The sequence below is a fragment of the Myripristis murdjan genome, chromosome 16, assembly GCF_902150065.1.
Source record: "Myripristis murdjan chromosome 16, fMyrMur1.1, whole genome shotgun sequence".
Classification (NCBI taxonomy): domain Eukaryota; kingdom Metazoa; phylum Chordata; class Actinopteri; order Holocentriformes; family Holocentridae; genus Myripristis; species Myripristis murdjan.
In genome coordinates, this window is record NC_043995.1 from 21,895,626 (window position 1) to 21,920,221 (window position 24,596).

Here is a 24,596-nt window from a genome sequence, read left to right on the forward strand (position 1 = left end):
GGGTGAGATGAGGAAGGAAATTGGGAGAAAAAACCTGGTGGAGGTGAAGGGGGGGAGAGGAAAACACCCAGAGAGTAGGAAGAATGGAGAGAAAACAGGAAGGCAAGGAATGATAGGGATAGCATGGGGTAAAGGGAGTGTGTGTGTGTGTGTGTGTGTGTGTGTGTGTGTAGGTGGGGGTGTATGGGGATAAAGGAGAGAAAAGGAGGGAAGACAAGGTGGGGGGGGGGGGATTGCATCCACAGAAAGATGGATGTAGTGATACAGGTAGAGAGGAGGTGGAGGAATATTGATGAAGGAGGGGGGCTTCAAAACTAGAGAGAGGAGGAAGAAGGAAAAATGTGCCGGGAAGAGTGGGCGAGCGAGCAAGACAGAGAGAGAGAGAGAGGGAGAGGTGAGGGGGTCAAACAGCAATCCCTTGAATTGAGAGCCAATTACCGTAATTGTAATCTGGATTCAAAGCATACAGACACAGCAGTGACAGGCTCACGTGGGCAAAAATGCACACACACACGCGTGCACAGACACACACACACACACACACACACACATTCACACACAGAAACCTCAGACAAAAGACAGTGAATGTGTATGTGGTGTATGAGAGAGAGAGAGAGAGAGAGAGAGTGTGTGTTTCTGCATGCTGTGCTGATTTTCTTCTATGGAACTGCAGGTGTGCATGCATTGTGAGTGTATATATGTGTGTGTTGATGCGTGTGTGTGTGTGTGTGTGTGTGTGTGTGTGCGCATTTTTCCCTTTCTCCAATCTTTTCTATTGAATGGCAGTGCAAGAGTCAGCCTGCCAATCAACTATTGTACTCTTGTCAATTTAATATTTCTGTATGCTGACCTCCACAACCATCAGTGTGTGTGTGTGTGTGTGTGTGTATGCTTGTGTTTGTGTGTGTTCATGTATCTCTCTCACTCACCTACTCTATGTTTCTCTCTCTCTCTCTCTCACCTCAATCTACCCCCCACCCACCGGTCCTCTATTTCCCTCCCTGGTCCCTGTCTCTCATTCTCTCCTTTATTAGAAGAAGATAGTGTGAATCCTTCATCTCTCCTCCACTAATTCTCTCCGTTATTGTCCCTCTGTTCGGCCCCTCGTCTCTCTGCACTCCTTCACTGCCGTCCTCCTTTTTTCTCCTCACTGTGATCTATATCTAAAAAAAAAAAAAAAAAAAAAAAAATGCCCTGGCCTCCTTCCTGTCCTTTTCTGTTACGCTTTGGCTTTCTTTCCCTCATTCTTGCGTTCACTCCATCACCTCGCGAGGACGTCGCCTCGCCATCTCTCCTGTTCCCCTCTCTCCCGCCTCAGACCTCATCCCTCCATCTCCTTATCTCACCTGCCCTTGTCTGCCTCTCTCTCCCTTGTTTTCGAGCCATCTTTTTCTCTCTGATCTCCTCGTTCCAGGCCGACTCCCATTTTCACCATCTTCCCCCTTTTTCTTCATCATCATCATAGGCTCATTTTGTCAACTCTCTCCCTCTGTCTTCCTTCACCCTCTCTCTCTCTCCCCCCTCCTTTCTTCCTCATCCCTCTCTCCCTCCCTCCGCCCTGTTCGTTCCCTGGGGAGGTCAGTAATAATGGTAGTGATGGAGTGAGAGAGGGAGGTGCGATTATTGTCTTGTCGGGAGTCAGAGGAATCGATCGGCCCAGAAATATGAGGCGCGAGAAAGAGCCGCTGTGTCAGATACAATAACCACCCGCTCCCGGGGGCTTACACACACACACACACACACACACACACACTCACCCACACACACCACGCAACATACAGACACATACCCGTATTCATACATCGACACGAACACACACATTCATTTGGCCCGACGTAAGAGCAAGGCACCTGCACACATGCACATACGATCTTTCTTTTTCATTAACGCAACGCACACATTTTCTCTTCTTCTGTGGTGGGGCGGGCGGCGTGGTGATGTAATCATCTGTATGCTTTAATCTGAGATAAAGAATAGAAGTAGATCTGTTCTGATCATTCTTCATGCACAGATAAAGGGCAAGGCGAGGAAAATCGCTCACACACCTTTCACTCACGTAGCTATAAACAGACATAAACACACGCACGCACGCACACATACACACACACACACACACACACACACACACACACAAACACACACTCACACTGAGACCTTTCACTGCTGTTGCCTGGCAACGTGGCCGAGTGTCCAATCGGAGTGGAGAACAGTGGCCAGTGATGTCACAGCTGCTGCTGACCAGCAGGTCTGAGGGAGAGCAAGAGCGAAAGACAGCAGGGAGAGAGAGGGAGAGAGAGAGAGAGAGAGAGAGGAGGAGAAGAGAAAGTTTGAATTAGAGAAAGAAAAGGTAAGGTCGCCAGAAAGAGTGGGATGATGAGGGGGGTTTGAAAGACAAAAAAGACAGAGCAGGTCTAGAACAGGCCGAGGTGAAAGAGGGGGCGGGAGGGTGGGAAGAGGCTGTGCAGAAAGACGGTGATAACCAAAGTACCCCCGTCACTCCGGCTCTGAAAAGCCTCCCATCTGCGGAGAATATAAGGGCTAATACACCACAACAGCCTGTTTGTCAGCGTGTAAGTGAACAGTTTGGTCTGAAGTGAAATGAAGGCCGCGAGACCCTCCCTGCAGACCCCCGGCTCTCCTCCTCTGTGAGGAGGAGATGGAGGGAAGACGGGATGAGGGGAGCGACGACAAAGATTTGAGATTCAACCTTGGTAGCGCCATGGGAGAGAACAGTGTCTGTCTAGACAAGCCCGGCTCCCTGTGGGCCACTGAGATGATATAGAGAGGAGGAGGATGGTGTGAGAGAAGGACGAAGGGGAGGAGGGGGGGGCAGAGGAAAGGAGCGATTGAGAGGTATTAGGACAGGAGAGGGATAGGTGTTGCAAAGGTGTAGGTGGTGTGTTTGTGTGTGAGATGGTGCGGGTCCCCATGGTAGCCAGTGGTGTGAGTGTGTTTTAGCCCCTGCTGTCTCTCATACAAAACCTCCACCTCTCTTGTCTGCACACCGCTACACCTACTGTTTATAATCCTGCTCCTCCCCATGGGGCTACGCATACACACACACACACACACACACACACTCCTATACACTAGATTAGATTTTAAATCTCTCACCTCATAGAATATAGTCTTGCAGTTGGGCTGCGTATAGGAGGACTTGGTGGGTCCATCATTGAGCCGTGCTCTGTCCCCTCTATAAGAATAGGAATATGATGGATTATATGAATTAGAGCCTGTGTGTGCTCTATAGGCCTGAGGCTGCACTAGATATAGGAGGGCCGAGCATTAGAGGGTATACTGAACGGGTTTGGAGACCGCAGAATTGTCCCTGCAATGACCCATTATACACATACAGCCACCGTCCCTCTCTCACTCATTCTCTCCCCCCCTCCATCCTCCCCTCCTGCCCTAACACCCTTTGCCCAATCCTTTTATCTCCGCGCCTCTCTCTTACCTTCATTTCTGTCGCTCTTTTCCCCCCTCTCCCTCCTTCATTCCCTGCTCTCCTTCTTTTCCTATTGCTCTCTCTCTTCTTCAACACCCCCCTCCCACCCTCAGTACCCCAGTATTCCCTCCCTCCCTCTCTCTCTCCCTCTCTCTCTCTCTCTCTCTCTCTATCTCTGACAGTGGAGTGATTGATGGCGCTCTTGAGGCCTCAGCCTCCCCCCATCCTCCTCCCTGGGGTCCCAGTATCAGATTGACTGTGTGTATGTGTGTGTGTGTGAGTGTGTGTGTGTGTGTGTGTGAGTGTGTGTTTGTGCTCTCTCATGAACATAACTTTCAGCGGTGACATAAAACACACCGTGCATTAACATGGTTCATGCTCATCATCCTTAGAGTTGACTCTCTCTATTTCTGCACTTACCTTGCCTTTCTTACCTCCAAGTTAATTTTGCAGCCGATATTCTGTGTGTGTTAATGTTTCTACGACAAATAAGGCCATTTGCCGTAGGCCCAACATCCTCTAAGTGGCAAGGCTGGAGTGTCGCTAGTTCTCGTGTCCATGGCAACCAAGGCTCAGACCTCCTTGAGGCAGGAAGGCCCCCCTTGGCCATGAACCACACACATACACACATGCATGCACACACCTAGCACATCCAGATTCACCAGCCACTATTGCAACTGCTCAAACAAACACACACGCTCACACAGACACACACACACTCACACACACACATGCACACTTTGGTAGTTATGAGGGTAGATGGGGGTTGGAACAAAGGTCACGGCCAAAGCCAGGATGCCCAGACGGCCCCTGACCCGGAGACCGGCCCCCCCCCTCCCCACACGCAGTCTGTCACTGTCCCAGGACAGGCCTGAGCAATGGGGTCAGCGTGCACGTGAGCTCACACACATACATGCACACACACGCACACGCATACACTTACTGATTACTTTTAGGTAGGCAAACAAATCTTGATGTGCATTTGCGGGACAGCCTGGTAGCCGTGCACCGTCTCTTCCCAGGACATTTGAAATCCTTTTGAAGCAGCTATAAATTCACACTGACTACCGCTGACTCTAATTAGTGTGTGAGGTCGAGTTACATAAACTTTCCATATCAGTGTTTGTCATAATTTTACAGATTTGTATGTGTCATTGCTCTCTTGTATGTAATTCTGTGTCCTAAGACAAAACTGGAGGTAATGTATCTGTGCAGTCCAGAGCCCCTCCAGTCTGGTACAGTATGCACTTCTTAGTAGGGGAGCGTCTTTCCAACGGTATATTGCTCTGTTGTAAATCACCACATAAAGTATTTATAAGGTTAAACTTGGGAACTCTGCTGCCGTTAGCTTTTGAATTAGTGAACTCGGACCAAGGGAAAAGGATGGAGGATGGAGGATGGAGGAGGAGGTGGGAGGGGGGGTGGGGTTAGAGTGGTGCTCTGCCTCCTCCCAGTCATCCAGGAATGGAGCCGGCGCGCGTGTGTGTGTTCATTTGGATAAAAGAATCAATAGTGCCACCTTGTGGTTAGTTCAGGCCACTTTCAGAGCAATACATTGCTGTCAGATTTGAAAATGTAGGCTTTCTTTTTTCTCTCTTTTTTTGATTTCTTGTTTTTTTTTCTTTTTTTATCTGTACTATTCCTTTCTTAGACTTCACATTTTACTTATTTAGCAGCCTCTTATTCTGTGAATCCACTGTAGTGACACTAATACTTGCTCAATAGTTGAAAGGCTTCCTTCAGTCACCGCCTTCAAAAAATCCCTGAAAACATACATTTTCAAAATTGCTTTTAATGTTTTGTCCATCCTTTCTTGTTATTGTTATTGAATTTATGTACATCAATTGTTTGCCCTGTTTATTATTGTCTTGCTGTTGTTATTATTTCAGTGTGATTGTTATTTTATTATAGTATTTTATTGCTTATTTGGGATTTTATTATCAATGAAAAGTGTCTTTGAGCTTCTTAAAATGTGCTATATAATTGTTTTATTATTGTTATTAATATCTCCATTCTGATATGATTTCCACCAGTGGGATTTAGTAGAGATTCATGATGTGGGTTTGTTTGTGTGGTATAAAAGTGTGTGTGGCCCACAGTGTGGGATGGTCAGTGCTACAGTTGGTGTTGTGACTGCATTTTTTCCTTCCTCTCGGTTTTGAGTGGTTGGTAAACTGGGCTGGTGATGTCTCACATCTCCCTCTGCCTGCCCGTGACGACCTCCCCCACAGACCACCTTCAACACCCACAGCCGTACTAGCGGCAGCCCCAGATACGCAGACAGGACCAAGGTGAGATGGCCATGACTCACTCACAGGAGAGAGAACAGGCTGACAGGCTGATAAAATAGCTTAGGGTTGAGGAAAAAAAGTCTGAGCAGTTTTGAATAGATCTTCAAGGTGCATCGGTGCACATGTAGTGCAGATGTGTCACACACTGTTTCCTTGGTGCATGGTCAGATGTCAAGCCCGTTGTTTTTCTCTTGAGCTTGTGCGTGTGAGTGAGTGAGTGAGTGAGCGTGTGTGTGAGCGACTGTTTCCAGCCACGCCATCACTTTCCATCGTCACTCGTCTTCCCCCTCTTTTTCACCTCGTTTATCTCTCAAGTCACCTCGCTCACTCACTCTCTCCCACTCTTTAACCTCTTGCGTGTCCCTTGGCTTTTTTTTTTTTTTTTTTTTAATTTTCTCTCCTCTGTGCAGAGTTCCTACACTTTGACGGCTTACTTCCTGTTGTGTTTCTCTTATTTCAGAGTTGCAGGATGTGGGGAGGAGCTGTGGCTTGACTGGGGGTGTGGACTGTCATGTGTGAGATAGAGACAGATAGACAGAGACAGAAAAGGAGGGAGAGAGTGTGTGATTCTCTCAACCATATGATTCGATAGACTCCCTCTTTTGGTTATAGAGAGAGAGAGAGACAGAGAGAGAGAGAGCGAGAGAGAGAGAGAAGAGTTTTCTTTACATAGCGCACACACTCTCACACACAGACACAGACATGACCAAGACAGCAGCAATAGCAGCAAAGGACTTCTCCAGTATGTGGTTGCCAGGTGAGTGACTGTCTGCGCAGCCCTCTCTTTTGGCCTTCATTTGCCCAGACCAATTAAGCTTTGCGTGAGGGTAAGGGCAGTGTGTGTGTGAGAGTGTGTGTATTTGTGTGTGTACATATGTGTGTGAGAGAAAGAAAGAGAGAGAGCCGTGGCTAAGCTGTTGATTAATACCACTGGATCACACAAGCTTGGCTAATTAGAGAACATCAAAGATCTGGAGATGGTATGCAGAGAAAAACAGACAGGCAGAGGGATGGAGGGATGGAGGGATGGATGGATGAAGGGAGGGCGGGAGGGATGGACGCCTGTCGCAAGCAGAGGGAAAGGTCAGACACCTCGTCAGTCCATAGCATGCCTACGCTTGTGTGTGTGTGTCCGTGTGCGTATGGTTCAATGTTAAATGTAAAAATGTTTAAAGAAAATAACAGAGAACAAATGTTTTTTTTGGAATGTCTTTTGCTTAGAACAAAAATTAGCGTTGAAAGTTAACTGAACTCTGAATTCCAGATATCATGATTAATCTGCTTGACTGGATTTGGTTAGTCATAGCGGTGACATTCAGTTAACTGAATATTCATACGGTAAGATGTTTCTTCCTATGCAAACTTTTGAATTGGTGTCATTTTTTGGTGTGTATTGCGGTAATCATGTGTTGGTCTTCTTGCAAATAATATTAACTTTCAGTCTGTAAATTAAAAAAAAAAAAAAAAAATTACACATTTTAACATTTTAACAAACATGTTTTTGCAAAGGACACAAGCACAGAAATAGAAAAAGAAAAAAAAAAAAAAAAACAGCCTAAAATTTCTTTGCTAAGGTCTGTGGGGTTTGATGCAAAGTAAAGCACAACGGCGTTTGACATTTGCCCCTCAACCTTGTTTTGGTGGTCAGCTGTGGCTGTGACAGGTAGCAGATATAGCCTCAGTTGACCGAAGACAAAAATCGCATAGAATAGCACATCAGGCCTCAGCTGACTCATAAATTACAAGAAATCAATTTGTAAATGCTAGTGAAGTCATAACTCTCATTGGCTGGGCTACTGATACGATCTCAGGGTAAAGAAGAAAAACTTTGAAGATGTGTGCACGTTATCGTGGAGTGATTCATTCATCACGACTTGCTATGATTTGGCCACTGATATGTGAACATTTGACCTCCTGTACGTTCGTCTGTCCAGGGTGACACATCCTTTCTGCTCACCACACAGCACATTTATCAGCATTGTACTCTACTGGATCCTTTCATCGATGACTTTTGTCTATCTTGTGCGTTATAGTCGAGGACGTAAATGCAAAGAAGAGAAAAATGATTACAAATTTTGCCTATATGCACAGTAATTTCCACATGTTGTCATGATACCATCAGTAATGAAGAGGAGTGTGAGACGTATTAAGGCCCACTGAACATCTCTGCAGAGTTTTGCTCATTTTTGTCAAAAAAAAAGAGAGAGAGAGAGAGAAAACAGGGAAGATTATGTGTGGCAAATGACGAGGCCACCAAATTTGACTTTTGCAGTTTTTCTAAGTCTCTGAACTTTGATCTTCTGCTTTACATGCTCCAGTGCAGTGATTAAAAATGTAGTTTGTATTTACATAAAAGGTTGCCACAAAGGTTTGCACTGGCACAGGCGCCTTATCTGAAAATGAGTTTATTATCATGTTATCTAATGGGTTAGATATGGTTTAGGGCTTTTTTCTGTTTCATTGTTGTCATCTTTTCTTTTTTTTTCTTTAAGTGATATCTGTTTACATATGAAGCAGTATTTATTTGCCTGCATTTGAAACCTCAACCAGAATCATATGTTCATATTCACAAGCTCATATTTAGCACAATTTTTGGTGATTAGATGTTTTCTGTGTTGTTTAGAAGCACAGAACGAAGTTAACGGTCACATGAAAGCCTGAGCATCAGCGATGTTCTCGGCACAAACTCATGGGATCTCGCCATCTCGATGGTCATCCGGCTGCCATGACATCTTTCTGCTTGGCCCCTTACTTTTTTCTTAAATTATTTCTTCAGCTCCTTTCTTTATTCTTAAATTCTGAGTTAAGTTTCGTACTTTGTTCTTAGTTTTTTGCCTTCGCTTCCCTTCTTCATTCTCAGATTTCTGCTTCTCTAGCTCTTTTGCCTTCACCTGCTTTCTTTATTCTTAGATTTTCATCTTCTGCTGCCCGCCGTTCTCTTAGATTCTGTCCTCGATCCCTTTCTTTATTCTAAGACAGCTGTGCAAAAGGTTTTCAGCCGGCTGGCCCGCTCTTAGCCGAAAACAATAAAAGTCTTAAATGGAAAAATATTTCTTTGCAATCAGAATTGGCACCCCTCAGGGCTTCTTGGTTTTTGAGATTCGTAGTTAGTAGGTGTGGTGACTCCAGTTCCCAGACACCCCCCCTGGCGCAGGGGTCGTGTCCTGAATCAGGAAGTGGGGTTCAGGGGTGGGGCGGTGGGGGTTGGGGTGGTTGCAGCAGAGTTTCATCTTGGCCAAAATACCCTGAGGAAAATAACAGAAACAGTCCAGACTGTGCACACTCTGTTGTTCCTTGTTCCCCGTATTGCATCATTTATTCATGACACAGGATTATACAGCATTAAATTTGGTCTATGTAAAGCGTAGTGGGTATGGTGAAGCAAACTGGTCTCAATGGGTCACAGATAAACCATCAGCTTTGTTGCTAGATTAGAGAACAGCTTAATGGTGGGAGAAATGGGCAGAGTGATTCAACTGCGCTGACATGGAAAATAGTACATTTAATCTCACTGTAACTTCTTCACTGTTGTAAATACAGTTTGTACAGTGAGAAAATGAGGGGCTGCTGTCTAAAAGGAGACACACCTTCTCTCAACTTTTTTTTTTTTTTTTCTTACATAACTTGCGACTTTGCCCTGTGTCAAATTAAATGGGTGCAAGGCGGCAAATCATGTGCATACGTGTTTTATGGGGGAGGTCTAAAAAGAGAGAGAGAGAGAGAGAGAGAGGGGGATTGAGTGAGAGAGAAAGAGTGAGAGAGAGTGAGAGAGCCAGCTAATATTAATAGCCTCACTGACAGTAAGTGTTGGGTTTAGCACTCTGCGTTCAACCCGGTACAAGGGGAAGTCGTGAGGGGAAGTGAGAAAGAGACACAGCATCTTGATATACTATCCCCTGCACTGTATTACTGACCACATTATCCACCATGCGACTGTCTATAGACCGTTCTATGCCATGAATCAATACACACCTTCCCTCATGTTCTGCAAGCCCACAGCACACCAGAATAGACTGGAACCACACGATAGACATAGGATCTCCATGGTACAGTTATTGTGTGACTCATTATGTCATTTTACACAATCCATTTTGAATAAAATTCTGCGCGCTGCCCTCGTTAATGACATGCTCAGAGATCATAAAATCGGTACACTTGTAAATGACGCCCACTTTGATTTCGCTGCTCATTACAAGGAGCGATTTATTAACGTTCAGAGTTGTAAATGCGCGCACATTCTGGAAAGGATTGGAATACGTACAGAGTTAGGCGGGTCCTGTTGAGCAACACTGGACACTTACAGGGTTTCCCTTCCATTCGCACAAGATGAAACCAAATTAGCAGCCATATGTAATGTCGGAAGAACCACAAACAGCTGTAAAACATTTCACACCAATAATAGATTTGCTTCCCCATATGTGCTTGCCCCGTGTGTGTGTGTGTGTGGGTGTGTGACCAAATTAGCCTTTTCAGAAAGTCCATCTACTTGAGGGCAATCCTGTGGTCAGGGAAGTGCTGATGTGTGTGTGTGTCCTGACCCAAGTTTATAACCAGTGTGGGAGAGGAGAAGGGCTTTTCTAATTCACTATTACTTCCCCCTTTTCTTTAGGGCGCTGCATCCACTGTTTGGCCATCTTTTTTCGCTCACATCTCTCCCCCTCTGCTTGTGATCGGGCATTAGCTGCCATGAATTCTTGTCTTAATAATGATTGCGTGATTGCATGACAGATGATTTGATTATTTAAAACTGGCATCAGGTCATCAGGCTCCCTCAGCAGTGGTCAGCGAGGAGCAAGCTCGCCGTCCTCTCCACGTGTCACTGCTGCCCCCCGATGGCAAAATTCATGCTTGACCAGCTCTGTTGCCTGGTGCTCCTCTTGTTTGTAGACAGAGAGTCAAATCAATGTATTTACTCAAGTAATATTGATACAAACGCAGCAGCGAGATTTTGCAAAAAAACATTAGGGCTCTGCCGGTGTGCTCATCTGTAACATGAGTAACAACAGCATGAGGAAAGGAGAGATAAAGGGGAGAGGAGGGGGAGAAAGGGGAGAGAGCAAAAGGAGGAGGGAGACTGAGAGTATATTATGCAGGTGGAAGATATAATTAGTTGGTCGTTGGGGAGATTTGCATGCTTTCACAAAAGGGAAGTAGCTCTGTGTCTGTCTGTGTTTGCGTGTGTGTGTGTGTGTGAGAAAGAGAGAGAGAGAAAGAAAGAACAAGAAAAAAAAAACGAGTGGATGGACGCAAAAAAGATTCTCCACAGTCTGTGGTTTCTGACAAATAAAGGATTAGTACGATTATAATACTGGGTGATTAGCAAAAACAAAACTATCCAATGCACATGCACACACACAAACACACACACTCACACACACACCTCTCCTCAAGTCTTTATTCCCTTTTCCCCCCTATCTCTCTCTCTCTCTTTATCCACTACCAAAATGCAAAAAGAGCTGCCATTTGTCTTGTATTAACAATATGTACTCTACTCTATATTCTACACTTGGATATCACTACATAATATGCTGCTGTTGCCATGGGGACTGTCCCAATACAGTATCAACCAGGAAGTGATGTGGTCTCGTAATAAATGACACATGTATAGAAACAGCTCAAATGGTGGGTTGGTCCCACGCAAACATCTTGGCTAATTTTAGAACAAGCAAACACCTTGGTCCGACCTACTCTTTGTTAAAACCACGAATCGGAAAGAATGAATGAATGCAGGCCTTAATCAGCTCGTGTGTGTGATTCAGACACATGGGTTGGTGTACAGTGAGTAGGCCCGGGGCTGTAATGTGAAAAAATGCCGCCCAAACCTATCCAAGATGGACGCTCTGGCTATCGTCTTTCCTCTCTTGTCACCTAGATTACCTCCTTCATGTTTCTCCATCTTCCTGCTTCTTTTGCTGCTTTTTCCACCCCTGCGGATATTAGAATTAACCTGCCTGACTCTGCACTTCTTGTCTCTGTGTGCTCCCGTTACAGATATTAGGATGTCAAAGCCAGTAGAGGTTGAGAAACTAGGGGCTGACTCTCCATTGGAGAGCACAGGTATGGACTGTTTATGTGTTAGTGTGTATGTGTGTGTGTGAGAGAGAGAGAGTGTGGGTCTGTGAGAGAGAGAGAGAGAGGGAGTGTGGTGTCTCATTGTGGTGTCAAAGAAAATACATGCACATATACTCCAAAAATTGAACACATTATTTGATTTAACCCAAATAATTAAATCTGTCTCTCTTGTCAGTTTAAATTTTCATGAAAATGTGGCAGAACACCTTTTGCGGTGTCGAAATGAAAAAAAAAAAAAAAAAAACTTCAGTCTTTGTGCTGCAGAAAAGACAAAAATCTTCCAGTGGGATGAAATAATCCCACGTGTTTCCAGTGCTAATCAACTTATCTCAAGAATTTTCCTCAGCCAAGTGTCATTTTCTAGATACTAGTAGGCTGATCTGCCTTGTTTCAACACATTTATACATATTTATATGTACTCATACATATTTAGACAGAAATATCCCTGAAACAAGTGTAACTGCATCGGAAACAGGTGGGATTGTCACATATTTTTCACATCTTTTCACCAAAACAAGGTTTTTAACACTGAATATGAGACTGTATGACCTGTTAAATGGATGGAAATGTTTTGCAATGTGTTTGCACATGTGAGTGTGAGTGTGTGTGTGTGTGTGTGTCTAAATACAATACGTGCGAGAATGTCTGTCTGCGAGCACCTTGATATATACATACTGCGTGTGTCTGGGTTTGTGTTTGCTGTACACTCGATCAATTTCTCACTTTTTCCTTTCCCTCCCACACAGATTCAGAACGGAATGGTCCCGAATCTAATCACCAGGTAAAACCGATTCCTATTATTGTGCTTTCTCTCCTACATGACCTTTTGACCAAACAGTAACACTACTAGTGCGATGTTTTTAGAAAAAAAAAATAATAATAATAATGCAATCAATTATGAGGGTAGTTTGAGATATGAATTCTTGCCTGTTTCCCCTCAGGCTCAGTCAATGAAAGTCAACCCCTTTACCCTTTCACCAACCCTGAGCAGCAGCAAGGTGAGCGTGAGTGTGTGTATTTGTGCCAGTGTGTGTAGTGTGCGTGTCTGTGCCTGTGCGTATCTGCTCATACATCTGGGTCAGTGTTTGTGCATCTTTGTATTTTAATCTCACACAGCAGGGACGGTATAGCTGCTGTATCTTTTGTATTCATTCCTGTGGATTGAATAGCTTTTTTTTATGTTGTCTAACTTCAAGGTTCACAATCCTTATGAGTATTCAACTAGCACTGAATGTAAACACATTCAGTGAGTGAATGTGGCGGCACTTTCTCCTCACTAAAGCCATAACACCGCAACTCAGAGAAAGGTGCACTCTTTCTAATTTGAATGATATGCAAATCAGTAAGCAGGTGGAGTCCCCTGCCAGTTTGGACATGCTGATCCTGGGAGAACAGAACCTCCCTTTTGTACTAGAAAAAGAAAGACAAGTGGACTCTTATTTCCCCCATGCATAAGAGACAGATTAGAGGTAATCCCCACATTAGAGTAGAGTCAGTTGTTATTCAGATTGGACACAGTCTTTAATTATTGACCTAGTATATCATGATCTCAAATATCCAGGTGAGCTTGTAGTTATCTATATTTTCATGCTAAAAATCAACTGTTTGTAAGGTCCTGGTGTTTTGTTTTTGATATTTGTTCCCTTTCTTTATGGGTGACTTTTTTAGTGGAAACTTGCTTTTTTGAGAGATATAATTTTTGTGATTCTGTTTTACAACTTGGAAAAAGTAATGTCATCTGCATTACTAATCTAAGAGGTGGAGGATGATTTCTTCTGTATTGGCTACCTGGTATTTATTGATGTTCTGCTTTTATCGCTCTGCTGTGTGACTTTTCTCTAGAATAAGATGGAGGAGTGTGGTGAGATGTCCCCGGCCCTCCCTCCCTCCCACGGCCCGACCCCCCCACAGACCGCCCTGCAACACACACAGCTCATGCTGGCCGGCTCCCAACTGGCAGGGGTAAGACCCGTACATTTACACATACGCATACACACACACAAACACACACTTCAGCTATCTACCTGTTGGTGGAGCTTTGCTTTTACCTTGCTTGCTTCTCTGGTGCTGCTTTTTGAACTCTCCTATTCGCTCTTTATCTCCCCACTATCCATTTTATTCCTTGATTTCCTCTCCTCTCCTCTCCTCTCCTCTCCTCTCCTCTCCTCCCCTCTCCTCTGCTCTCCTCTCCTCTCATTCTCTCTTTCACTCTGCTAGTTGACAGCTCTGTTGCCAGCGCAGCAGCAGTTGTTGCTGCAGCAGGCTCAGGCGCAGCTCCTGGCTGCAGCTGTGCAGCAGTCCAGCGCAGCCCACGCCGCTCACGCTGCCCATGCAGCCGCCCAAGCCAATCAGCAAGCTCAGGCAGCCGCAGCAGCAAATCAGCAGGCCCAGCAACAGCAGCAGGCGGGACAAACGGGCCAGCAGGCCCAATCCCAGTCCCAAGGACAGGGACAGAGCACACAGGAACAGACAGGCCAAAGTGTCCCTGTCCCGCCTCCTCCACCCCAGCTCACCCTCTCCCAGCCAATCCAGCTCACTGCCCAGGTACTGACCAATCAGAGCAACTCTGTGATGAGGGGCTTGATTGAGGAACCAGTATCATGCGTTGGACTAATTTCTCAAGCATGCCTGTTGAAGTTTTTTCACCTTGCAAGTGTGCTCATATTTTCTCTTCTTTTTTCCATGTTTTGTACATAAGTATTAAACTTTTTTTTCTCATAATTCATAATTAATTCTGCATCTTTTCAACACTTGCTCCTCCCCTCAGCTGGAGATAAACCACATAATAGCTGTTTTCACTCTGAATTACCCATCTATCTATCCTAATAAAATCCTCTGTGTCGTTCTTGCTCTGATCTGTCTCTCTTCTCTCGGCTGAGCAGGACATCCAGCAGCTGCTGCAGCTTCAGCAGTTGGTGTTGGTGCCTGGCCACCCACTCCAGTCTCCTGCCCAGTTCCTCCTCCCACAGCCACAGCAGGGCCAGCAAGGTGCGCCTTTAGTTGGATAAAATATGTTTTTTACACAGATATATTGGTTGATTTTCACAGTTTTTGATATTGATAATATTCAGATTTTATTTTGATAATGGATTTTGTACTCAGGGCTTTTCTGTTTTTTTGTTTGTTTGTTTGTTTTTTTAAATAGCAGGACTCCTATCGACACCAAATCTAATTCCGCTACCTCAGCAAAACCAAGGGGGCCTACTGTCTGCTCCAACTAGACTGGGACTCCAAGCACAGGTAGGGTCCGCCAGGAACAATTCATCCAGAATACAATAAAAGATATTTTGTTCACTTTGTTCACTTTGTTCACGCGGTTTCCAGTCTGCTGTCACCCTCTCTGTCTCCCGTCACACCAACACAGTAGAGCTTGATGGTTATTGTTTTGTTGGGCTTACAGGGGCCAAATACTTACGTGTGAAAAACTCAACAGCAACAGCTATTTATAAGAACGAGGACACAGATACATAAACTAGAGCCCATAGAGGTGAACAGTTTTGTTGGGAACTATTTCCTGCTAAAGAACACTGGTAAACTGTATCTGTCCACACCATATTTGTATCTTTGGGGGCAGATAGATACAGTTCGTTGGTATCTGTGTTACTGTCTTTGGGAAAGGCTGTTACTGTTTTCACATGTAAATATTTGACAGATCGAGCTCCACAAAGGAGTGTTCATCCCACTGTATCGGGGTGCCAGGAGAAAGTGAAAGCAGACTGGAAACCTCGCCAAATCAAATAAAAAATACCTGCAGGGATAGATTGCATAAGCATGGCTCATTAATCTTTGCACTAATGAGTCTTCAATAATAAGTGCCTGAATCTCTCCTTGTCTCTCTCTTGGCCTTGCTTTTTTTTCTGATGTAGAGAGATAAGAGTGTGGAAGTGAGCGGTGGTGGAGGCGTCACTGCAGTGCCCTCAGTCACCTCACACCCCGAGGAGCCCAGTGACCTGGAGGAGCTGGAGCAGTTCGCCCGCACCTTCAAACAGAGACGCATCAAACTGGGCTTCACGCAGGTAAGGAGAAACACTGTGTGTGTGTGTGTGTGTGTGTGTGTATGTGTGTGCATAGAAACATGCATCTGCAGTTTAACTTGACCTACCTCTATGCACATTTTATACACCCATGCACACGTTTTTTTCTGTTTCTTTTGTTGCACATTGCTTTTTGCACACTGGCTTGTACTATAGATCTTATTCTGTTGTACTCAGATCTTATTCTTTATTTTTTTTTTTTAATCTTTTTTATTTCTATTTTATTTAATCTGTAATCTGTGGATACTGCTGAAAAACCTGCGGGATGAATAAAGTATCTACCTACCTACCTACCTACCTAACTTGTATGTTTCCCAGTCGTATTTTGGCTTGTCTCAAAACTCTTTCTTCTCCCCTGCATCTCTCCCACCAGGGTGATGTCGGCTTGGCCATGGGGAAGCTGTATGGGAACGACTTCAGCCAGACCACCATCTCCCGCTTTGAGGCCCTCAACCTGAGCTTTAAGAACATGTGCAAACTGAAGCCGCTGCTGGAGAAGTGGCTCAATGACGCAGGTGAGATAGGAGGAGTCCACAGCCTCCTGGTTTTCTCTTTTCGAAATGGTTTTAAATGTTGTAAATGGTTCAAGTGAGCTTCAGTTGTCTTGCAGACACCAAAACAATAAGGTGAGAAGATAAAAGGGAGAGTATTTCATGTTTTACTAAAGGTTAAAAAATTGCTGCCCAGCTTGTATTTTGCCTAGGTGTGCCACTAGAAAAATATTGTCTACTGCAGTTAGTCTGACATGTGAGTGTGTGTGTGTGTGTGTGTGTGTGTCCTCTTCAGAGACCATGTCCATAGACAGCACCCTGCCCAGCCCCAGCTCCCTATCCTCTCCCTCTTTGGGCTTCGAGGGGCTTCCTGGTCGGCGCAGGAAGAAGAGAACCAGCATTGAGACAAATGTCCGCGTGGCCCTGGAGCGCGCCTTCATGACGGTAAGAAAATGTACCCACTCATTTAATTGACAAATGATAAAATATTCATATAAAATTGAATTAACGCTGGTTGGATTGAAATGTGAAAATTATTTCTGTGCTCTCGATAACAGATTTCACACCATCATTTACTTTGACATGAATTTAATTACTTGTATTGATTACTTTTGCCTTTTTGCATTAGTACAAAATTCACCTGTCTGTGGCACAGGACAGGTCAAAGCAAGTTTATGTGTGCCATAAAATGATACAGAAATGCAGAACTGTGGAACAATCTATGTTTTATGTCAGCATTGCATATGAAATTATAAATTTATAGTGGTGGTATTATAGAATATTTATGCTGTCACAGCCTTTTATATGGCTGCTACCCGATAAATAGGACTTTTATGGAAAGATTTCAAGGTCTCATTTTAATACCGGACAGTGTTTGTTAAGCTATGCTTTTGTCTGCCAAAATCTTTCTGCGTATTTCTCACATTAATTAGCACGTTGTGATATGATGTGTTTTCAATATGAAGTGTATAAAATGTGATATATGTACGACCAAGTGTTTTTTTTACCACCTTGTATCATGCGAGTTAAATATAGCTCTACTGTGTCTGCCGTCCGCAGAACCAGAAGCCTACCTCAGAAGAGATCTTGCTAATTGCCGAGCAGCTCAACATGGAGAAGGAGGTGATCCGCGTCTGGTTCTGCAACCGCCGGCAGAAAGAGAAACGCATCAATCCCTCCAGTGCCACCCCTCCCCTGCCGAGCCAGCCCCCCACTGCCCCACCGACGCACAAGCCCCCCTGCTATAGCCCCCACATGGTACGATCCGCTTAGTGTCTGATGTCTGATGTCTGACCACGACACCCCTAGTACATAACTTGCTAGTTGTATTAATGTAGTTATAGAGTTATAGTAGTGTAGTTAGGTGTATCTGCCTCAAAGCCTTCCCTGTATCTCTCCTCTGCATGTATTGCATATACCGTATTTCCCCAATTAATCGCCCGGCCGCAAATAGCCGCCTGGTTCTTTTAAACACTTGGGGTCTGCACCCATTTTGCGTATTAGACGCCCAACCAAATAACCGCTGGGGCGATTATTTGCATTACATTGAGGTAAACCCAAAATAAGGCTATTCACCTTATTTTTGCAGAAGTAAACAGTTAGCCGCACAATAACTGTGCTGCACTTCCATTTTCTGTCAAAATAAGAGAGCTGGCTAACGTTAGGAAAAAAAAGGGTGTACCGTAATCTTAAATCGACCGACTGTAAATATGTTGGATGGTAACTGTCATCACGATAATGGCCTGGTGCAGGTCTGTGCAAAAATAAATAAAGGCCTGCAGCGAATAGCCGCCTGGTTCTTTTAAACGCCTGGGGTCCAAGTTCATTTTGCGTATTAAACGCCCGGGCGATTAATTGGGGAAATACGGTATGCAAATTTGACAGAGCCACAGGATCTGGAAGTATCTGCCCCATTTGGAATTAACCGTAATATAACTTAACACACAATACAGGAGTCTCCTAGATAAATAAAAGCTACTGTTGTGTTAAATTCCAACCATTGTTTCTAAATGTTCCTGTGCCGATTTGAAATGTCAGATGGTGCCACTACATTACCCCTGAGCCTCATCTACTATGACTATGGTGAAGACGCCAGCTAAAGCCGCAAAATATATTAAAATGTATTCAATATTATATTATAATAGGTTATATTCCAGATTGGTGGTTGCGGTTGGAAACAAAATATGGCACAGATGCTTGAACAAAGCTCTGTAGTTCAGCTTCAACGGTGTGGGCAGCAGAATTTTAAGCACACCGACTTGATATTTCTTGAAGTAATGCACTGTGGAACACAAAGTTGACTATAGTTATTATGTACACAGTCTTGTGCATGTGACTTTTTATCTATGAATATGGATTATTTCAATGCGTGTACTTAATTGTATTGTTTGAACTGGGAGAGTTTCACGCTGATCCAAGTGTTGGAAATTCTCAGATGCACCATCACCTTAGAATGCATATTGAAAAATGAATTGGATTTTTATTTCTGGGATGCTGGGCATCCTATATAACCCCGCCTACTTCCCAGCTCTGTTCCACATCAACAAGAAGCAGCTAACGGCCCGATCTCTCATTGCTTATCGACACTTAACTCCCTCTGTTTTTGCTCCTCTCTGACAGATGTCCAGCCAGCTGTCCCAGGCCGTGACCAGTCTCAGCAGCACAACAGTGACCACCATGTCCTCCATCTGCCCCCTGACCTCCAGCCTCACTTCCACCCACCCCTCCCTCAGCTCTGCCCACCCCTCGCTCAGCTCTGCACCCTCTCCAGTGACTCCTCCTCCGCCCCGCAGCACAGCCAGCCCCGCCACTCCCAGCCACAGCACACTCAACCTTAACACAGGGTGAGAGCGCAGGCAACGGTCACAACACTCCACCTGTGTTTCCCCGACACGTTTCTTTTTTTTGTCTCAACATCAGTTTTTGTTTGATTGTGGGTCTACGCACTAAAATCCTATTATATTGGACAGGTTAGAATGGTGAAAGCACTATTTGATTTACAACAATGTTTAGTTTTATTTTAAAGGACATTGAATTGATTTATAGAAGATTTAAATTTTTCATTACGCAATCAGTGGTGTAATTTTCCGGCTGCGATGACTCACCACAATTTAACAAATATAGGCAGTACACTCAAACAGACACATGCCTTGTTGACACAAAAACACACAGCGTGGCCACACACAACCACACATTTTCATAACGCCACAATGAGTACTGTGCTGCACCACGCTCGGTTCACCTGCAGTTTGTAGTTAAATGGTTGATACACACACACACAGATTGTTTGTGCACGCACACACTGATTGCCACTGCTCCCCCTCTGCAGCGGTGCACTCTAACCCTGTGTGTGTTTGTGTGTGTATGTGTGTGTGGTTCTTGTGTTCACAGCTTATGGCGTATGGCTAAAAAGAACGGTGACGTGTCTAACTACATCACCGATTTTGCTGCAAACTTGAGGTGAATACGACAGAGACACGTTAACTCAGAAAATCACACACACAACAGTGCATTCTTGTTCTCTAGGATTGAGAGTTTTGGTATTTCCTAATTTTTTTTTTTTCCCAAGTTGCTCTATTGCTCTGTGCGTTTCTAACCTCTTGTTTACATCTGTGCAGCAAATTGTCAGCATACTAATGCTCTTCATGTGTGCAGGACTGTTTTTGCCCTCTGTTTGTCCTTGCTGCTAAACCTGCTTCTTTCTCACCTTTTCTCCTTTTCCTGTCTGTGTCCGTATATGCTCGCACGTTTGTGGTTGTGTGTGCGTGCGTGTGCGTGTGTGTACGTGCGTATGTGTCTGTGTGTGTTTGTGCATGATACAACAGGAACACTGTGATGGGAGTTAACACAGGGATGAACCAAGCTCTCCTCGGTAACAATCCCCTGGCTACTATCCAAGGTGTGTGAGAGGGAGACATGGCCTCGTTCGAGGAAAGACAAAAGAGAGAAAATATACTGCGCTTAGCATCAGCACCCATAATGGGCTGAGTATAGTTTAGAGGTCAAGGCCAAGGTCAAGGTGCCGCTTTATTATTTCATTTCAGAGAAATTCATAGGGTCATAGAGTGCATTTGAAACACAGACAACGGCATTTTCTTTTCACCACACAAGAAAAAAAAACTAAAATGCACAAATATATTGCACTGCTCTCACCAAATGTGCTGATTTCACTATCCTTCCACCCCATACATGTAATCACACACACACACACACACATATATAAACACACACTTCCCTTTCTATTATTTCCACATAACATGCACATACACTCAGTGGTCACTTTATCACGTCCACCTGTGCAGTCTAATGCAGCTCAGTGCAACAACTCTGCTATAAATTCTACCTTTTAACAAAGTTTATAATGTTCAGTTTGTGTTGACATTGTGGTAAATTTAATTCTATGTTTATGACTGAGGTTGTAGTTTGCAGAGGTCTTGTACTGAACTACATTATATTGAGAGGTGTTTGTAATTTTTTGGCCATCCCTATTTATATACAATGATGGGGACAGAATATTGGAAACACCGCTCAGTAAAATGCAGTCCAGTCCAACAGCAGCACTAACTATGAGCTCAATGCCAAACATGTAATTGAATGAACACCTCTATTACTGTGACAAAAAGAAAACCTGAGCATTATAGGCATCATAAAAGTAAACTTTATGGCAAAACACTTGGATTGGGTTGTAGTAGACAGGTGGGCCTAATAAAGTGGCCACTTAGTGTACATCTCTGCACATACACTTGACCGTAGAACAAGGAGAGAGAAAAACACCAAAAATGCAGCGTTCCTTAGACCTGTCCACCAAGCAGTCCCAGTGTCTGTCAGCAGAGGTGATTTCATCATTTTTATGGTGTCAGATTGAGAAAATCTCAGAGAAAGATAAAATGTGATGATGACTAATAAAGTTCCAGCAAACTCAGCGGGTTTACACTGGAAGAGATCTGAGACACAGATGAATAGGTCGCCAACAGGTGCTGCTCAGCTGCAGCACACAGGCAGCTGAGAGATAAACAGTTGTAGAGCAGAAGAATAAAGCTATTAAGAGTAAAGTGATTTTCCCTCTCTGCCATTTTCTGTTCCCATCTACACCCATTAATCCATCCCAGTAAATGTCTGTGCGTGTGTGTGAGGATGGTGATGTTGATGTGTGGGCTGAGTCTTTGTTTTTGATGCTGTGCTGTCTAATTCATGTTTAGCCCTTCATCTTGTTTTTCATCCTGTTATATCAGTCATACAGGTTGATAATTAAAGGGAAAATCCACCCTAAAACACTTCAACATGGTTAACAACCGCAATCGGTGATGGACTTTGCATTTCTGGGTTCATTCAATCGTTTGGTGGTGTGTTTGTCGTGTTCCCACAAATAAAAGCACTTGTGAACTTCACCGTTACAAAATGCAGTGACACCAGTGTGTCAACAATGTGCTTCCCATGACGCGGTGCACGATCGCAGCTTTCCATGATGCCAGCGCCGGTTACATAAAGACGTTTTGAGAATGAAGTGATTGTGTGTGGGGGCTTTATGGGCTGTACAGTATTTATTATTGGCCTGTGATGTGTGCTACACTACACACGGATTTCTCTCTGCAAAAAGTACAGCACACAGATGAGACACAGCTCATAATCACAGTTTGAGCTCCACTGTATTCAAATACGTCAAAATTTTGCCCGGGTCTGCAAAAAGTATCATCACAGTAAACAGTAGAATTACAGGTTCGTGCAGTCCTAAAGAAATAGAGATATTGTTTGTTTTGAGAATGGATGAGTAATTTTTACAAGGAATTGGATGCCACTGCCTGCCGTGAGGATTAAATCGGGGAGTGTCGTCCTGTTTTGTTTGATGTAAACTTGCGGGCCTGTAAAGTGACACTGTAAACAGTAATTTTGGGCTTTAAACCTAAACGAGAACTACAACATTTTTCAGCTATTTAACATGTCAATATTAAACCTAAGGTTTTGGTGTCTTGCCGTCAGAGAGCAAAAGGCAAAGGCTTCTTTTTGCACCAACAATCCTACAGGGAAAAATTCACTACGGAGGAGGAGATACCAGTTTCTTCGCCTACCATACCGTCAGCAATGCAGCCACAGAACATGTTGCATTTTGAGTAAAGGGTGTGACTCTTAGTTTTTCTTGGCCGTTCTGCTATTATTCGCATTTATTATTGCTATTATTATTCTCACTATTGCTGTGTCCACCTACACTCTGAATGCATCTGGTTGGAGCACCTTCTCTCGGGGCTGTCGAGAGTCATTCTGGGAAAAGTGGGGAGCGACTGGCTGTAGTAGAAGTAGACAGGGTGGGTTGAAAGTGAAAGTGGGAACACCAAAAAAAGTAAATTACAACACTTCATCACGAAATACCCCCTGGAATGCATTGAACATGACAGATTGATGATATCTAACACTGTAAGACTATCCAAGGGTGGAATTTTCCTTTTAGCGTTTTCTCTTCACGCTCCACTAATTCTCTGTTTCTCTCCCTCAGCCCTAGCAGCCAGTGGTGGCCAGCTGCCTCTTTCCAGTCTTGAGGGGGGCAGCAAGGTGATGTTGGGGGCCTCTGGGGGCCAAGGAGGGGGGCTGCCCTCCTCCCTCTTCCTCAACCACCCTGCCCTCCTCCACATGGGCCAGACTCCTGGCACCGGGCTGATCAGCGCCGCCGTGGCCAAAGCCTCCCAGCCCTCCCCCTTCCCCTCAGCCAGCAGCATCAGCCCCACCCCCTGCTCCCCGTCCCCCTGCTCCAGCCCCGCCTCTTCCTGTTCCTCCAGCGAAATGGCACACAGCCCGCCCTCTCTGGGAGGGGCCAAGATCGAGTGACCACGCCACGGGCCAATCAGAGAGGAGGAGGAAGGAGGAAACGAGAACCTCGCCTTTCACACCAAAGCTATCTCTTTCTCTCTCTTGTGCTCTTCTTCCGTTTTTTTTCGCAATGGCTATCTCTCTCTCTTTCTCTCCCAGTCTTTCGATGCCAAAAATACACAGAATGAAAGAGGAGAGAGGGAGGGAAAGAAGTGATAGAGGGGAGAAGGGGGGAAAGAGGAAGATTGAAACCAAAAACCTTTATCTATCCAAACAGATGGAGAGGAGGCAACGTGGGACCTTTTTGTCAATAATGCGCGATATCAACGTGGCACCTCTCCGCTCTTTCTGTCTAATGGAAAACAAACCAATGACTCATTAACAAAGAGACGGAGGAGAGGGCAGAGATACGTGTTGAAATGCATAAACCAAAATGACAAAAGATAACTTTACTATGTGACAAGGGAATGGCGGCAAGGACAAAAAGTGGAGAGGAGGACTGTGTTTATGTTTTCGTTTTTGTTTCGTTCTTTGATTTTTTCTCGAAAAGCTGCGGGTTTGAAGGAAGAGGAGTTGGGAGGATGAGTTTAAACCAAAAATTTACCTGAGGAGGAGGAGGAGGAACACACAATGACAAAAAAAAAAAAAAAAAACGACAACCATACCAAAATCCCAAATACCAAAAACCAAAAATACGGAGAGAAAAGCTTTATTCAAAGGACGTGTAAATACTGAAGCTATCCAGGACCAGGACTCTACTGCTACTGCTACTCACACACACGCACACGCACGCACTCACACCCACACACACCCACACACACACACACTCATACATGCAGACATCAACAGCTGATCCATCCTGCCATCGACTCATCTTGTCTGTCCCAGTTCATGTGTCTGTCATATGTTTTCATGCTAGATATTTTGGATAGTTTTGTAAAGGATTGTTACTGAATGACTGAAGAGCTCCTACTCATGAATAAGAGAGGGTGTTTTTTTTGTTTTTTTTTCTACCACACCTGCCAGTGCTACTGTATCTCAATGACTTCATGCATTTAGTCTCTTTACCTACCTCTGGCTCTAAGAGAGTACAAGAGCTTTACTCTCTCCTTCTTTTTGGATTCAGATTTGTTCAGAGGCTTGTTTGATTATCTGTTTTTTTTTTTACATTTCATAAAGTCCATGTTTTTTCCTTATTTATTAGTTTCATTACACAGTCCCGTTCCTATTTATTGTCGCAGCTTTTCAGTGTTAACCTTCTGAGTTTGAATCATCATCGGTGTCATCATCATTGCCTTCATCGCCATCTTTGCGGTCGTCATGTTTTCTAATGTGACTTTTCAACCCAATGTATGAGGTCTTACTCTTAAAATGAGCAAAATGAAAACGTGCACATCCCAGTCTTAACCAGGTTGCAGACAGAATACAAAAATAGAGTCGCCACGCTCCAAGGTGTGTGAATTTA

The 24,596-nt window shown here is 44.4% G+C and overlaps 1 protein-coding gene across 2 annotated transcripts in view; it reads left to right on the forward strand.

Moving 5' to 3' along the window:
• pou2f2b (POU class 2 homeobox 2b) overlaps nucleotides 1–23,918 on the forward strand; it is a 42,861-nt gene extending 18,943 nt beyond the window's left edge. Inside the window, exons 2-15 of one of the 2 annotated variants that reach the window (XM_030073046.1) lie at nucleotides 11,728–11,793; nucleotides 12,555–12,589; nucleotides 12,750–12,806; nucleotides 13,651–13,770; nucleotides 14,691–14,796; nucleotides 14,957–15,048; nucleotides 15,675–15,824; nucleotides 16,216–16,357; nucleotides 16,629–16,777; nucleotides 17,393–17,590; nucleotides 18,953–19,176; nucleotides 19,724–19,792; nucleotides 20,158–20,231; nucleotides 22,821–23,918. In XM_030073046.1, coding sequence (XP_029928906.1) covers nucleotides 11,728–11,793; nucleotides 12,555–12,589; nucleotides 12,750–12,806; nucleotides 13,651–13,770; nucleotides 14,691–14,796; nucleotides 14,957–15,048; nucleotides 15,675–15,824; nucleotides 16,216–16,357; nucleotides 16,629–16,777; nucleotides 17,393–17,590; nucleotides 18,953–19,176; nucleotides 19,724–19,792; nucleotides 20,158–20,231; nucleotides 22,821–23,149 — 1,811 coding nt within the window. In that variant the 3' untranslated portion in view covers nucleotides 23,150–23,918. Of the gene's footprint in view, nucleotides 1–6,297; nucleotides 6,494–11,727; nucleotides 11,794–12,554; nucleotides 12,590–12,749; nucleotides 12,807–13,650; nucleotides 13,771–14,690; nucleotides 14,797–14,956; nucleotides 15,049–15,674; nucleotides 15,825–16,215; nucleotides 16,358–16,628; nucleotides 16,778–17,392; nucleotides 17,591–18,952; nucleotides 19,181–19,723; nucleotides 19,793–20,157; nucleotides 20,232–22,820 lie in introns of those variants that run through there. The other variant, XM_030073047.1, reaches the window with a different exon arrangement.
• Nucleotides 23,919–24,596: the final 678 nt, after the last annotated feature.